The 15911-nt window shown below is 48.0% G+C and overlaps 1 protein-coding gene across 1 annotated transcript; it reads left to right on the top strand.

Annotated features, from left to right (window-relative positions):
- The first annotated feature begins 398 nt into the window (after window positions 1-398).
- On the top strand, window positions 399-15312 carry LOC120903285 (zinc finger protein 74-like). The gene is made up of 5 exons (XM_040312605.1): window positions 399-1365; window positions 9647-9929; window positions 10945-11441; window positions 11884-12049; window positions 14309-15312. The coding sequence occupies exons 1-5, from the start codon at window positions 1174-1176 to the stop codon at window positions 14593-14595; spliced, it is 1425 nt and encodes a 474-aa protein (XP_040168539.1). The 5' UTR covers window positions 399-1173; the 3' UTR covers window positions 14596-15312.
- Window positions 15313-15911: the final 599 nt, after the last annotated feature.

Below are 15911 nucleotides of genomic sequence, written 5' to 3'. Positions count from 1 at the left end.
TAACACACATACACAACAAAGCAAAGGCGGTGAAGAAGTCACCACCGGTGGTGCTTTTGTTGCTCCCTTTTCCCCAGTCCGTCCGTCCGTTCCATCGCTCGTTGGGCTCGGAAAATGGGTAGAATGAAGCAAACGGCAACAACCGCAGGCACCTTACTCGATCCTCGATAGCCCTTCGAACCCAGTGCGGCAGGTTTCCGATCGCAGCAGGTTTCGGATCGCGCAAGCTTCGGGTTTCGGTGCGGCTGTGTGCGTTGGTATGCGCAACATCATGCGCAATGTGCCGCCGCGGCTGCTACAGTTAAGGCGAGCTTTATGGCGAGCCTTTACTGCGCCCGGGGGCGAGCGTGAGCGAGACAGCTCCGGTCCGATCGGGATCGAGAAAAGGGATGGAGAGTGTGTGATCGCCGCGGATCGAATGCTGCCCGGGCTTCGACACACAGAGATAGACGGGAAGGTCACGGGCAGATCGCGACGATCTCCGGTGGCCAGTATTTGTGCAAACGTCGTCGCAAGCGGGTCGTACTCGGGACCGCTGCACAGTTTATATTAAAAAAAAAACAGGAAGGAAGAATCTTTCTATCTTCTGTAGACAGCATTTCGTTGTTCGCAAAAGAGGTTCGTCGCTTATCGTGCGAAGTCTTTCGATAATATTAGAAATCGGTGTTTACGGTGTTGTTTTGCGATAGCCTATTTTTCCTTTTGCTTCGACAATCAATCCAGTTCGATGCAGTGACTACCGAGAGCGTGACAACAAGAGACCAGTAAGGCCACCGGTAAAAGAAATGGTGACTGACTGACAGATTTCAAGTGTTTTGCATGAGCCGTCGGTGTGCGCAGCATTCGTGCGTGATGGAAGCAGCAGCACCGGCCGGTCGAACGATCGACACAAAACAGCAATGAAAACGTAGCTGCAATTCGTACCTGTAGTTTAGTAGTTATTTGTTCGCTTAAAGAGTCTATGGTAGTGATCGAAGATCATCCGCCCAGTGTTTTCGAGGTTTCCTTTTGCTTCGCCGTGCGTGACAGTTGGAGTGATTTTGGTAGTGATTTCGATAGTAACAGTGATTTCGTACGCGTGTGAGGTTGAGTTTGAAGAAGTGACGGGTGCTTTACAAACGACAAAAGGGACATTTTACATAAGAAACAGGGGGAAAACAACAAAATACGAACATGGAAACGTGTGTGTTAATACCGCAGGAGTTTGCACTGGCTGTGACGGGTGTGGGTGCCCGCAACTCCCGCGAACAGACGGCCACCGTGTGGTCAAACACGAGCATCCCGCAAGGAACGCTGTGCTATCCTTTCCAAGGCACGGTGCGCATCGACAATTTGGACGTTTACTCCACTATCGAGGAGGATGACGTAAGTAACCGTTTTCTAGAACTTTACAGTAGTGTAAGGCAAACAGGGCAGGTTTAAAGCACCTGTAGCTAAAGTTAAAGCGCAAAAAAGAGTGTCCGTTAAAGTCCGTTAAAGTCAGGTTTCCATCGCTTTGTTCCGTGGCACATCCCCGTCTGCGCACGGCTCGATACACCGGGCTGAGCAACGTGAGAGCCCAAGGAAAGTCAACGAGGTGTGAAAGAAAACGCACCCTCCCATGACCGTGAGAAAACGGGAACGTCTTAAAGAAAATAACCCTCACTTTGGTGTGTTTGCTTGTGTGGGGGACGCAAACCCGCACAAGGAATGGTCACTTTCTTAAAGACGCACCCCTAGGAGGGTGTGCTCAGGTTCTGCCGTTGACCGTTAGTGACATTAAGAACTTTTCGGGGGTTCGGGTTTCGGGAGGGAGTCTTAATTTAGTGCACCGCCGCTTCCTATTCGGAAGAGGGTTAGTTCCGATCTGGTTTCGGCTCGAAGGGTGAAGATGTTACTCGTCTCCCTCGTTGTTTAATATTCAACAAGTGCTAGCCCGCATCTTATCGCGATGTTTCCACGATAAAAGGTAAAAAGGGGGAAACGTTCTGGAAGAAGTTCAACAGGGTAATTAAGGTGCAACCACACAAACCAACACACCTGACCGAGCGGATCTGCTCGGTATGTGGGAAACAAGAAGGCGTTGCAAAACCGTTGCGTTTGTATTGCATGCACTTTGAGCCGGTTTTTGTGATCGCTTATCAGTGGAAAAAGGGAAGATAAAATCATTCCACTATTAGATACGCCGTGGTGTATGGTTGTGATTGAATTGGATTGTTGATGCGCAGTATATTGCAAAAAAGTACATCGTACGCTCGTCCATGAGGCCCATAGAAGGCGGTATACATATCCAGTTCTTCAATTAATCAACAAAGCGTTCGATGGTTCATTTACACGATGTTGTTTCCTTTCTTGCAAGCCACCGCATACCGGAGTGGCTAGCAAGGCTTGAAGTAGCTGCTGCTGCTACTCCAATTATGGGATGTATGGGAAACCCCCTAGCTAGCCAAGTTGTGTGATCGAATGAGGGGGAACATGTACTCACAAATCAATTAAAGATGGTCTAACCACTCTGGCAAATGAGTAACAAAGCGTTTGTTTCATTGCACTTTTAATTTCACTGCACACGATCATTTGGTGCACGGGGGAAGGTGGAATAGTTCATAATAAAAAGAAAAAGTTGCTGCTGTAGGGTAAAAAACTGTTGCTCTTCTCTCTCCCCCGCTGCTCGTAGAATTATGAGACACAGAGCGGTTAAATAATAGAGAAACATTCCTCGCAAGCTTGAAATAGAAATGACTGCATCAATTAGCTGAGCGCTCTGGAACTAACTAGGTGCGCGCTGGTTCAACCCGGTCGCAAAACCCCCTGTGCGAAACAGGTGCCAACAACCTCGCTGTGAATGGTGTACAACCCATGGCCCGATGGTGTAGAGGGCTGCAATTTCCATAATCAAGCCATGACTACTACATGATAAGCGGACGTTGAACTTGCTGAGCGGTGGAAGTATTATTATTATTTTGGGTGCATTACTTTCACTAGAGAATCAATGCGACGAAGGGTGTAAAGAAGATTTTGCATAATTTATTTATGAGATAAAGCTCCCCTCTTAAACAAGCCCTGCGCGAGTCACATAATGCAACACAATTAGCTCCGATTGCGTCTCTAGAGTGTCAGCGTGAATGACCTAAGCTTGTTGTGGCATTAGCCGTGGCACGTTGACGGGAAATTGTCTCACAAACTTGAACTTGAAGTCAGTGGTCCGACTTTTTACGACACGAGACATCCAACAAACGGGGCGTTGCAAAGCGGCATAAGAAAAAGGCAGAAACAGCACGAGACGAACGGTCCCTTTGGCCAATTCGAGATAGATGGCGCCGATAATGACGAATTTGGGTTATGGAGAAGTGCATCATAAGAAACCTGAAATAAAAAAAGGTTCTGCCTGGTGATCGATCGGAAAGAAGGAGGCCAAACGAATCCGAGAACCGTAACAAAGGATCGAGATTCCTGGCCATTAAAAAGGAAGGATCGTTAGGAATGGTTTCTGCAGGTGCAGGTGCAGCATTGGATTTGATCCTGCAGCGCGCTCCCATTTTCGAGCGAACGATCGCTAATTGATGACCTTTCGATGCGCTTTGGAAACGGTGCTTGGGTCGTTGCATCAAATCTTCGATCGAGCCGCCGAACGTTCGGACGAGAGGAACAGAACGGAAGGCGTGTGAAACATTTCGGCTGAAAGTCGGGATTTGAGTGCTGCATTTATGGCTTACCGTGCTTGGGGTCATAAATTCGTCGGTAGCGTAGAAAGAGTCGATGGATTGCATCGCGACGGCGACGTCGACGGTGGAAGTAAGCGGAAAGCCTTGCGGAATTTGATCGCCACATTCGGTTCGGCCACAGAGTCAATTCCCACAGTCGAGTGTGTTTGGTGGACAGGGTCGCTTTTTTGCTGTGACAACCTAATCAATGACAACTCGACACCTGGACAACGTGCTCGATATGCCTACACCTTGCTCTTGAGACAGGGATTGAAGGCGTTGAGACATGAAATCCACTTCCCAGTGCGTCGTTTTAGTTGACTGGACCGCCAACTCCAAAGCATGGAGGTCTTGCTGGGATTTGTCGAGCCAATATTTTAATCTAAGTGCATGGACGAATATGCATTTCGAGACGCGTGGACACGACTTCGCTTCCATAAAGGGTCTCGTGAGCGCTGTGGACAGCGGCAATGATAATAAATATCTTCTCTTTGTCTAGTTGTCACACACCGAGAGGGAGATTTGCTGTTGCCTTGGACGGTTCACTTAGTTCTTGCGATGTGATCGTGGGACAGAGCTTAGGACACACGATCGCCCAAGAAGAGATCCATCAATGTGTGAATGTATTAATCAAACGCAAACACCACAAAGAGGCATTGCTATTTAGAAAGTCCTACCGTTCGACCAAAACAAAGCCCGTCCCCGGGGTTGGTTGATTGATTTTTAATTATTTCTTCGACCGAACTTTCTTTGCCTCTGAGCTACCGGGCAAACGGGTAGGTTGACTGTAAGGTTTGATAGATGGCTTGGAGGACACCTGATGCTGTTCCATCGATCATCGGAGAAACTGACATCGCCTGACATCGATCGACTATGGATCGGGCGAAAGTCTTAACCTCACTTTATGGATCATGTTTCCGTAATCGAATCCTTTTTAGTTCGATCCATTCGCCGGAATGCAGGACTAATCCTCTGGTCTTGCATCATGGTCAGTGTTATTGATACTGGCTCCGTTTTCTGATCCAATGGTCAGGTGCTATACCGATACCCTTTCCTTGAGAAGGTCGCCCGGTTGATGGTCCATAAATTCTGTACTTAAGATCGGTGTCCTGAGAACCCAAACAGGCTCCTCTCGGCGTCTGCGGTACAGCTTGAGCGTGAGAACGTTCCCGTCGATGCATCGATCCTCGGATCCGTCTGTCAGCTGTCGCAAAGGGGGAAGTAACGAAGAACGTACGTGCGAAGGAAAGTGGTGGAAAATCAAGGGCAAAGACAGAAGTCAGTGCCAGCGAGTTGCATGTCAAAGTGTCCCAGCTCGTATCATAATCGTCCTCATCCGGTTGCAGAAGAGCAGCACACGCAAAGCCAAGAGACAGAGCAAAGACGGCGCGCCGACCAGCGCGACTCTGTTTGATCTGGTCCTTCCATTCTCATTCACTCGGTCATCTGACAGTTATGGTTATTGAATTGGCAACCCATCGCGAATTGTAAGCCGACCCGACACGCACACAAATACACTCGGGATCTTTATGATAATTGTGCAAATAAAGATTGGATTTTAGAGCCCGCTGCTTCTGGATTGCATGCCGGTTCTACTAGCCGTCTGTGGTCCGGGATGCAAATGAGTCGCGTGAATCACCCGGAACGACTTGTGCGCAATTGAGTTGTTGCGGAACAGCGGGACTTTCTCCCGTTGGCAGCGACAATGCACCAGAAGCAAACACGTTTCGAGTTTTGTAATTAAACAATTACTTAATTATGCATAATGCGCAGAGATACTACACTCGCGCAACGGAAACAGGACCAGAAACCATAGAGCCAAACTCACTCACGCCAATGGTATCATACATCTTTCCAAGACTCGTTCCAGTCCAGTTCGAGACATGGGACTGCATAGGGATGTACTGTTACCGTCTGCTGGCGGAATCGATGTTACAGTTGTTGCGATGTGTGTTTGGGTCGTGCATCTTGGCTACCGTTGGAACAACTCAATCGCTAATAAAGACATCCGTGAAGTGGTCGATACGTTCGTTGGAAACTTTTGTTCGAAGGCGCTCTTACAACGGTTTAATTGAGTCTCCTCTCACACTTCGCCAGGCGTCGCTTCTGGCTTGTGGAATGCTCCCGGCCTGTTGACTACTGGATTAGCTCCGACGCAACCTCCACGATCGACCGAGTGCCGTGACATTAGGCTCCAAATTCAGTTGTTCTTGTAGCCGCTGATCCTCACCCGGTGATCCCGAGATAAAAGGTCCGACCGTTCATTTGCATAAAAGAGTCAGTGGGCTTCTTCGTGGTCCGAGTACATCACGACCGTGTTAAGCTCTCTGAAAGCCTTTCCACGTACCGGAGCGCTGATCCCTGCTTTGTGGTCGACAGGGAGTCTCGAAGAGCTGGTTGTGTGGAGAAAATTAATTGAAACCAAATCTATTTCCAACAAGGCATTCCTATGGCTCAGAAAACTCGTGAGGAAGTCTATGGGTTTGTTGTTTGGATCGTTTGGAGCGTTGAAATTGGCGGTTGCGATCGTCGCGACGAGATTTACGAGGGTCACAGAAGCTAAGAAGTTGGGAGAACAGAGCATGTGAGGAAGCTCTAAATTAGTGTCATTTGTCGGGTTTTCGGAGCTTGTTGTTTTTCCTGGTCGGGGACGCCAGCCAGTTGGGTGATCGTTTTAGAGCTAATAAATATTAATTTGAAAGATAAATTGATCACGACTTTGGCCGGTGGTCGGTGAAGCGCGAACCGCAAGGGAAACCAAAAGCTCATTCTAGCTAATCAGCCTTGCCGTCGCCGGCTAACCAAAAGCAGTGCCGGAAGAGCTAACTGGCCAGAATATCCGATAATGTTCTCGGTTGCGTTCATTACCGAAAATGAGTCAGGGCTTTTGTTGTGAAGTTATGATTCTTTTGTTCTGGATCAGTTCGGTAATTCCCATGTTTGTGCACATCTTGCGCAGGTCGGAGTGTTTGGGATGGGTCCGGGTTGCTTTGTGCGTGTCTTCTTCGTTTGTGAATGGGACGCGTGCCAAGGAAGAGCTCATTCTAAGCAAATAATCAAACGTAGTTCTGAATCAGTTTGCGGTCAGAAAGTGAGGAAGGAAATTGGAAAAACGTGATCATCTTGCAATTGTTTCCGTGGCCTGGTTATTCTTACTTTCCGTGTTTCACTAGCGTCTTGTTCTTTGTTCTCATTCGACTGCTTTAAATCTGACCTTGGGAGTAGTAATGTGCTTCTTATATAAATCACGTGGAAAGCCTTAGCATTAGATGAAGATTTTAAGTCAAAACTACGAAAAGAAACATGACAAACGTCTGAAACAAGAGTAAAAGATATTCGTACACTCGCTGTAGAACAAATGGCTCAATTCGGATGATGAACGCGTTGCCACGCTGGTGGAGCCTCCGATACAGTAGTAAGTCTTGTATCGTATTTCAACTAGATGCTAGAATCTGATTGCGATCCCAGCGTGGTTCCATACCAAGGCGTTTGACCCATGGCTAGCGTGCTTTGAGAATGATATCTACTCCAAGAATGGCGTCTCCCATGGCTCCGGAACAAATTGAAGTTTATGTGCGTCTAAAATCTATCTCCCGCTGACCTCTGGACACGCCAGCACAACGCAAGAAGCTTGAACGAAGAACTCAAGGCATAAACAACCGTCCACCGTTTGAAGAGATCGATGAGCGATGCCGTGCTTTATTGGAGTCATTTTTATGGCAATCCGTTATTTTACTGCCGAAAGTCGATGGACCGAATATGTCTATCGTCGGTACGTATCTTATTGCTCCCACCCCGGGAGTTTCCCCTGAGAGTATCTCATTTAATGATGATCGTTCGTGCAGGATGCTATCGATCTTTATGGTTATTCTGGATAATCGGAAGGATCGACTGGTGATGGGGTGGATCAGTGCGAGTAGTTTGTTTCGGAAATTAATAGGAGCCGAGACTCTTCTGATTCGTTTCCTATTCCACCGAAAATCTGATAATAAACGAATAAATCAATAAACCATCGTTTCGGTGGTGGTGCCAATGGCCGCCAGAACTCAGGAAGCGAAACTAGTTTTCCTACTCTCCACTCCGGTTGTCTGTCTGCATATGAGAACGGTTGTCTGCATGAGTAGATTCGTTCCCAACGCAATAGTCGAACCTCAACGCAAAAATGGCATAGCAAAGTGTCTCTCATATTCATAAATCAAATGCGATAATTGTGCATAAATTGTCAAACACACAATTTGTTTTCCTCCATCAGGTTGATCGTGTCGCGTGGAATTGGGCGAGGCATCGCGATTGGCGTAGTGGCTTGGTGGGTTGTTGGTGTGTGTGCTAGAATAAATCACCGAGATGCTGGAATGTAGACGAGTGGGAGCTTGGAATGGACTGATAAATCAGAGAACAATCTGCAGTGACAATTCTTTCACTTGACAGCAACGCTATTTGCGATCGTTGAGAAATGAACCCAGCACATCTTGGTGTGTTATGAGCGGTGAACTGGTTTTGCATGAGTTGTATGATGACAGAGCATGATTTTCATTGGTTGAATTGTAGATTAACGTTCCGTTGGCTCTAAAGCACCATGGAACAACACAAAGCAGTGGTAAAGAAAGATGAAGAGAGGGTCCCTTGAAGATATGTTCCTATTAAAAATACCTCCAGAAGATTCTTGTAAGCCCTTAAATTTCTCATGCGTTTGTTCTACGAAGAATAGTCCCAACATATTTTCAAAGGGGAATTTCCCATTATGCGCTACATCAACCCATGGATCAAAAGCATTTTTCCTTCATAATCATCGGCAAGAATGAAGGGATCAGTAATCATCTCCAACACATTTTTGGGCTGATGATGGCATGTATTCAAGGTCTTGTAGGGACAAAATTCGGCCATCGATCGGTTTTATGGCATGCATCATCCCATTGGAAGGGTTTGTTGACTTCCCGGGAATCGGTAATGTCTTTCGCATGCCCTCGGCCGCCTTTCGAGCGACGATCGGTAGAACAGCGAAATTGCAAATTATGATCATCAATTCGGTATCACTTTTCCTCGATCTTTTTTCTTCCTGTTCCCGAGAGTGGCGATCGCGCGTCTGCTGATACGAGGCGCTGGTCCAGCGTCGTCATCGCGGGGCATCTTCCGCGACAGCAACAAGTAGCGCGAAGCGGAAATTTATTTTATCTCCTCATATATATTCATAAACATTTCTGCAATCTTTGGCCCGGGCAGTAATGGCGATTGGAACGATCGATCGACGGGCGATCGCTTGGGAAAGCGACTGCTCGTACCCGTGGCCGGCAGGTGGGCATCGAAATATATTATCCAACATTTGTAATTTCGATCTGTATCGATCGGGAATCATGAATGGTCTGGCCGGCTTTTCCTCGTTCACTTCGCTGTGTCCACTTAGATATGTATCGCCTAAGGGTGAACGGAGGCGATCGGTGGGGAGTTCTTGGACAGGGGACGACGGATGTTTACACTCGTTAAGCGTCTTTTTACGTCTTTTGGTGTGGGGAGATGGAGTGGGGAGATGGTGCGTGGTCATGTAAAGTGACAATAGTTTAACGCGTTAAAAGTGAAGAGAAGGAGAACGATCTAGCCACCCTCGGTGTGCGGAATGCTCGGTGTAAGTGTCGGTGGTTACATGGTTGAGTAATTTTTCATAAATCACAAGAGAGGGGAACGAATTACCCTGGGGTTGGTTGTGTCGGATAGTGCACCAGAGTGGAACGAGGCGTATCTAAGGGTAGGGGAAAGCACATTAAAAGGGGGCGTTACAGGGTCATTAATTAAGGCATTACGAGCTGTCACTAGCGATGCATGATCGTCATCACTTTGAAAGGGTAAATCACGCAGAGTTGAGTGAAAGCGTACACAGGAAATGACCATTTGGCCTCCTTTTCACACCTCGTAGTCGTCTGACAGGTTGTTAGAGCATCACAATAACCATATATTCTGCTTTTTCACTACAGATTCGACACCGGTTTGGACTGTACGACGAGATCACCAGCATTAATGGACGAACGGTACGCCACTGCAACTGGATCCGGTTCCTGCGAGTGTCGGAAACGTACGGGCCGCAGGTGAACGTGGTCTGCGCCAAGGTGAAGGGTGAGCCGATCTACGAGATCGTGAAGCCGATCCCGTCGCACCAGGAGCTGGTCGTCTACTACCTGCCCGAGGGCCCGGAGGAGCTCTTCTTCATCCGGATGCGCAGTCAGCTGTATCGCCAAACGATGGACTCGATCCTCGAAGGTAAGCAGCGCCCTATCGCCATTTACGGGGAGTCGCAAAAGAAACAAAAGCCCTCGCGAAAGATCATCGCGCAGCCTATCTCAGATAGCATTCATTTCACCCATCACTGTGTGTGTGTGTTCAGCTTCCAATGCCACGCACCACACACACATTCGGTCGTTCGGTACTGCAAGAGCGATTTTTCGTAATAAATAAAATAGTGATTTTATCAATAATAGCCGGCTCTCGTTTGTGTAATCGGGATCATGGGCTTGGAGGAGATGTTGTTGTGCCCGACTCCTCCAGCTCACGGCCCCGAAAGAGCGCTTAAATTAATACACACAAATGAGTGTTGTGTTTCTTAACAAGAAAATAATTGAAATAATTCGGTAGATTACCCTTCGAGATATTGGGCCGCGTCGTACGGACTGGTGGCATTCCCCTGTTTCCCGAGCTCGCGAGACCCAAGATCGAGCGAGAATTCCGCAACTCACATGGCCATTTCCTTTGTTGCTTTGGCAGCTGCAGCTTGTTGTTGCACCTTTCGACTCCGACTGCACGGTTTATCCGAGTCCGAGTGCTAACTCAAAGGCATTTATAATGATCTCCTTTCTGGAGAGTTCGGAGTTTCGAGCAAAACCGCGCCTGCCTGAGCCCGAGGGAGAATCGGGAGTAATTAAGCCCGAAACTGATTTCCATAACACTTTGGTTCGCACAGCCACACGGAGCACCGGTGGGAATTAATTTCCTGTCACCAGTGTGCTGGTGGCAGTGCCAGGAAGCTTACCGGTTGCAGCGTGAGACTGTATGTGTGTGTGTGTTGCTGTGGCAAATGATAAAGCTCCCGACTGCACAATTAATGAAGCGGTGTGAAATGAATGTGCTAGATTAGCGCTAATGATCGTCGATTAATAAACGAGGCGTTAAGTGTAGCAACACAGCTCGGCTGGCAGGAGCAAATCCGCATGTCCTGAACTACCTCTGTGCGATCGCTTATCAAGACCATCTCTCTCGCTCTCTCCAAACTCTTTCGCAGACTCACCGCTGGACCTTTCGACGTCGCTCCTGTCGCGGGTGATGCTACCGATCTCACCGTCCTCGGGCGCCGAAGATGAGCACAAGTCGGTGTCGGGCGACGACTCATCGATCTCGATCTCGTCCGGAGCCAGCACGGGCGGCGGCGATCGCTGCGAAGGTGCACTGGATCTGGAGCTGGCCGCCATCTCGAGCGGACCCGGATCGAGAGCATCCCCCAAGGCGCGCCCCTCAGCACGGTCCGAGCGGGCCATGCTACCGTGCGAGGTGTGCGGCAAGGCGTTCGATCGGCCCAGCCTGCTGAAGCGCCATATGCGCACGCACACCGGCGAAAAGCCGCACGTGTGTGGCGTGTGCGGCAAGGGCTTCAGCACGTCCAGCTCGCTCAACACGCACGTCCGGATACACTCCGGGGAGAAGCCGCACCAGTGTCAGGTGTGCGGCAAACGGTTCACCGCCAGCTCCAACCTCTACTACCACCGGATGACGCACATCAAGGTAAGGGAGAGTTCGAATCGATCACCAAATCGGGAGAGCGTATAATGCGCCCGCTCAGTTTCTGTGGAACATTCAAATGCTCGCTGGGCAGGGCAGGGACACTACCGGTGTGTTCCAAATCTAGCCCGTTCGATCTGCGTTCCATCAATCAAAGTCAGGGCTTAATGTTGTCACTGTCCCGGGACGGTCAGCTAAATTGAGCTGTCCTGCCATTGCACGGTCAGCGGTGATGAACTCAACGGACCATTCCCGAACCGGCGGCAGCGTGGGCGGTTGGCCAAGATAGTGGTGATTTATTTCTTGCGCGCGTCCGTGCCCCGCAGACGGCATGACATTTAGCTTCTTAATTCCGTTTGATCTCCGTCCGGCATAGAGCTCGTTACTTATCGTATCATGTTGTTTTCTTCTCTCTTTCTTCCCATTCCTCCTTTGCTCCGTACAGGACAAACCGCACAAATGCAGCCTCTGCTCCAAGTCCTTCCCGACGCCGGGTGATCTCAAGTCGCACATGTACGTCCACAACGGGTCCTGGCCGTTCAAGTGTCACATCTGCTCCCGAGGCTTCTCCAAGCAAACGAACCTGAAGAATCACCTCTTCCTGCACACAGGTAAGCGCAGTCCGTGTTTCGTGCTTTGTTCCCGCACGCATCCTGTCACATCCTCTCTGCTGTGGGTTGAGTGCTACTGATAACATGCTCGTTGAGGGTCGACGAAATCACCTGTTACGTTTCGTTAGAGGGTTGTTCTTGTCCTGCAACCTGTTGCATCATCACACGCAACCTTTACCCATTAGGGCATTTCGTCCAAAAAAGGTAACATTTGGAAACCGCCGCCTGCGATAGTGGTCCTTATTTTCTTTTACGTTTAACGTATTACCCTCCGGGGGCTATCACGCATCTTCTTATCCTGTCAGAATTGGTTGGCTGATTGGAAGAGATAAACTATTTGAAATATCGAGCCTCAACCCAAAGTTTGTCAAAGTGAAGTGCTCCTCTTCCTGACTTTCTTTATACTTTCGAACCTTTCTTTTGTTCTTCGTACAGGACCTGACACGAAGAGTTTCCTCCTTGGAAATAGGGTGAAAATGAAAGAATGGAAAAAAGGGCAACGCAACAGCAAATGGGCTGCCTGCTATCGGGAAACATCGGCTTTTAACGACCACAGAAATTGATCACCCGCCAGTTTGCTGGGGGGTGGGTATGTGGAGGTGAAAGTAGATAAATTCAAAACGAGCATGACTCGGTGAAATCGGATCCTAGGATAGGGCGTTTTCTCTCCCGTAAAAAAAATGTTACAAAAAGGGAATATGCAGTTAGCAGCTTGAGATCTGAGACCAAGCAACATCTCAATCAAGAACGCTCTGGGCCAACACTGGATGGCAGCTGAAGGAAGTTTGAAAATCATCTCGATTAATAAATGCCAGAGATGATGTTTTTTGTATGAGCTGTTACCTCCTTCAAAGAGACTTGAAACGGGGCACCTGTACTAACGATTCAGCTTGTTCTCGTTCGTTCGAAGGCGAGTTTTTGCCTCGAGCAGCTAATACTTCGTTCATTCATTGCCGGAAGAAAATTCACGCTTCATTAAAGCGCTACATTAGAGGAAGCTGCGCTGCTTGGGTGGCATTAGAGCATCAATTTGACGCAACGCAACGATGAAGACGTTTGACGCCCGTGTGCTGTACGGGAATGTACAGAAGTGCAAGAAGTTCGGTTTTTGTTTGTTCGATTACGAGACGAACTCTGCAGCGCCGGTAGATGGTCGCTTGATGATGAGGCAGAAAGCTGTCGGACGTGATCAAACGAAGCAAGTACGGTAGCGCGGCCTTCTCGGCTGGATGCGTGCACCGCGGGATATATTGCGTCAACGTGGGAGAGGGTCACCGACAGCAGCCCTACAAACAGCTACTGGCTGCTGGCCAGTGATGAGGTGTTAAAGGCGTGATTGATGCTGCGCGTCCACATTCTCGGTGAGTGGTGGAAGAGGTTGGAAACGGAAATTGATGAGATTTTTGTTGATTAAAACCCTAAATGTCTCATCGGTAGCATCGAGCCATTCAGCGCTGTTCTAAGAAATGTTTGTTGAGGTTGTTGTCGAAGACATTAGACATGAGGTCATTTTTAAAGGCAAATTATAATAGCTTCATATCATTCCAACTCTTCAGCGTCTCATGCAAAACAGAAGATACATTTCAAGCGACTGCGAATCGTGTCCGATTCATCCCCTGCACAATGCAATGCTGCCAATTGTCTACGATTGGCAAGGGCAGGGATATCTGCCGATCCGAGCCCTTCAGGTGCCCGAAGCAGGTCAATCATGCCGCTCTTGCCATCCGTCATTTCAGCAAGGCGTCAGATGAATTGCACCGATTGTCAGCGGCACCGTGTTCTAGCGCTTGTAAACACGAAGGCACCTATTATTGCCTCCCAAGCCACCGCCGTGTCTTTGTGCTGCATCGAATTGATCCTCTCGGGCTCGGCATGGAAGCTGTGGCACGCTTTTATTAATGCGGTCATTGCTATGCGCTCGCCACTGCGTTGGGAAGAGGGGGATGTTGTCGTCGCGCGAAGGATAATTTATGATTACTGCTGCATTATGATGTCGTTATTGTTACGCTTATCGTCCGGTCGCGGTGGGTTGTCTTATGCCTGCTGTTCGCGTTGGCGCGCTGAGTGATTGCGTGATTGCGTATGGGAAGGGGAAGAAGGTCGGCGTGCGCAATTGTACCTAATATCGGGGCGATTGAATCGTTTTCTTTTCAATTGAAGATGAGGCAAGTCCTCTGCATGGTTTTTTCTCGTTATTAAAGTTTTCTTCTTTCTCTCCCTCTCTACCTTTCTCTCTCTCTCGTTCTCTCTGGCTCACAGGTGATAAACCGCACGTTTGTGAAATCTGCAACAAATCGTTCGCGCTTGCCTGCAACCTGAAGGCACACATGAAGACGCACGAAGACACCGGCTCGAGCCACGAAGGGGAATCGAACCGAAGCACCCACAGTCACAGCGAGGGCGAGGAATCCAACTCGTCGCCGTCGTCCCTGCCGAGCAGCAATGCGAGCACGTTCGAGAAGGCGGACGCCGATCGGCTGGCCAACTTCTCCAAGCACCTCCTGTTCTCGAGCTACACCAAACAGATGCTGTCCGGCGTTGGCTGATAGAGTGCCCAGTACGCGCGCGTGTGTGTGTGAAGGTGCGTCGGGACATTCCGTCCAATTGATCGGCTGGCCCGAATGGCGCAACGGAAGCACACTCACAAACTCCACAAAACTCTCACTCACTACTAAAACACACATACTCGCACACCAGAAACATACACACGCACACACTTTGCAGGCAAACTGTCCTTAAAAGGGTTTGGCAGTGGCCTTCAGGGTAGGGCATCTGCTCCACCAAGGGCCTCTCACATTCTCCAAGATGCCAAACTTGCACAAAAGTAGGGGGGAGAGCAAGGAAAGAGATTCTATATTTCGGGTTCCACAGGGTCCGCTGGCCAAAGACATTGTACCGCTTACTACGGAGCACTTTTTCCTACCTCTTAGTACTCTTTCTTTTGGGGTTTTAAAATGATTGTTTGATTTTCGAACACCTAATGCACTTACCTACTACACGAAAGGCTGATGTGTGTACTATTACTATTACAAAGGGAAATGTGAAAAGCAAGAGGGAAGGAAAAGAGAGAACGAGTAAGATTGATAATTACTGTGCGCACGAGCTGCAGACAGACAGACAGAGATAGTGTAAATAGGTGTCACAACTTATCCCGATCTTGAGTTTTATCGAGACAGAATGGAATGATTGTACATACGTGTTCCGCTGAGCAGTGGAAATTGTACAGTGCAGAAATAAATAACTTTATTGGAAAACTAATGAAATTTTATGCGTGTTTGAAATCTTAAGGAAAATTGAAAGAAATTAAAGATATTTGATGAAAAATGGCCATGAAATAGCAAAACGGTAAGTGTAAATTGGTGTAAATGAGCAATTGGAATACACGGGAATTCTCAAATCTTTGGGTCGTAAAAGTGGTATTTACGCAACGTCTTTACACGAAGAACATTAAAAAAAAACAAAGAAGTTATTTAACTGTTTTTTAAAGGAGTAAAACATCTCTAATACTTTCAATTATTAACAATAATATCTAATTTCTAAGCTCTGTCGGAGTAGTAAATATGTTTTGTAAAAATAATATCTGTAAAAAATGTGTTATTTTTGCTGTAAAAATGCTCCTTTTGTTATCAATTGTAGTAAAAGACGAATGATGACAACTTTTCTTTCGTTCAAACAAAGAGAAAAAGCATTTGATTGAACTCTGCTGTACGCTGCAAGTGATCTACTTTTGCGCAATTATTATAGTCGCTTTCCTCTGCATATGATGTATTTATCTTTCTAGAGCAGGTGAGCTGCACAGTAAAAGAAAACAAGCCAAGCACTCGCATCCTGTCTCATACCGACCGAGCCGTGCTTATCATTT

Source organism: Anopheles arabiensis, chromosome 3 (genome assembly GCF_016920715.1).
Source record: "Anopheles arabiensis isolate DONGOLA chromosome 3, AaraD3, whole genome shotgun sequence".
Classification (NCBI taxonomy): Eukaryota; Metazoa; Arthropoda; class Insecta; order Diptera; family Culicidae; genus Anopheles; species Anopheles arabiensis.
Note: the sequence above shows the minus strand (reverse complement) of the source record. Positions and strands in the feature narration are given on the sequence as shown.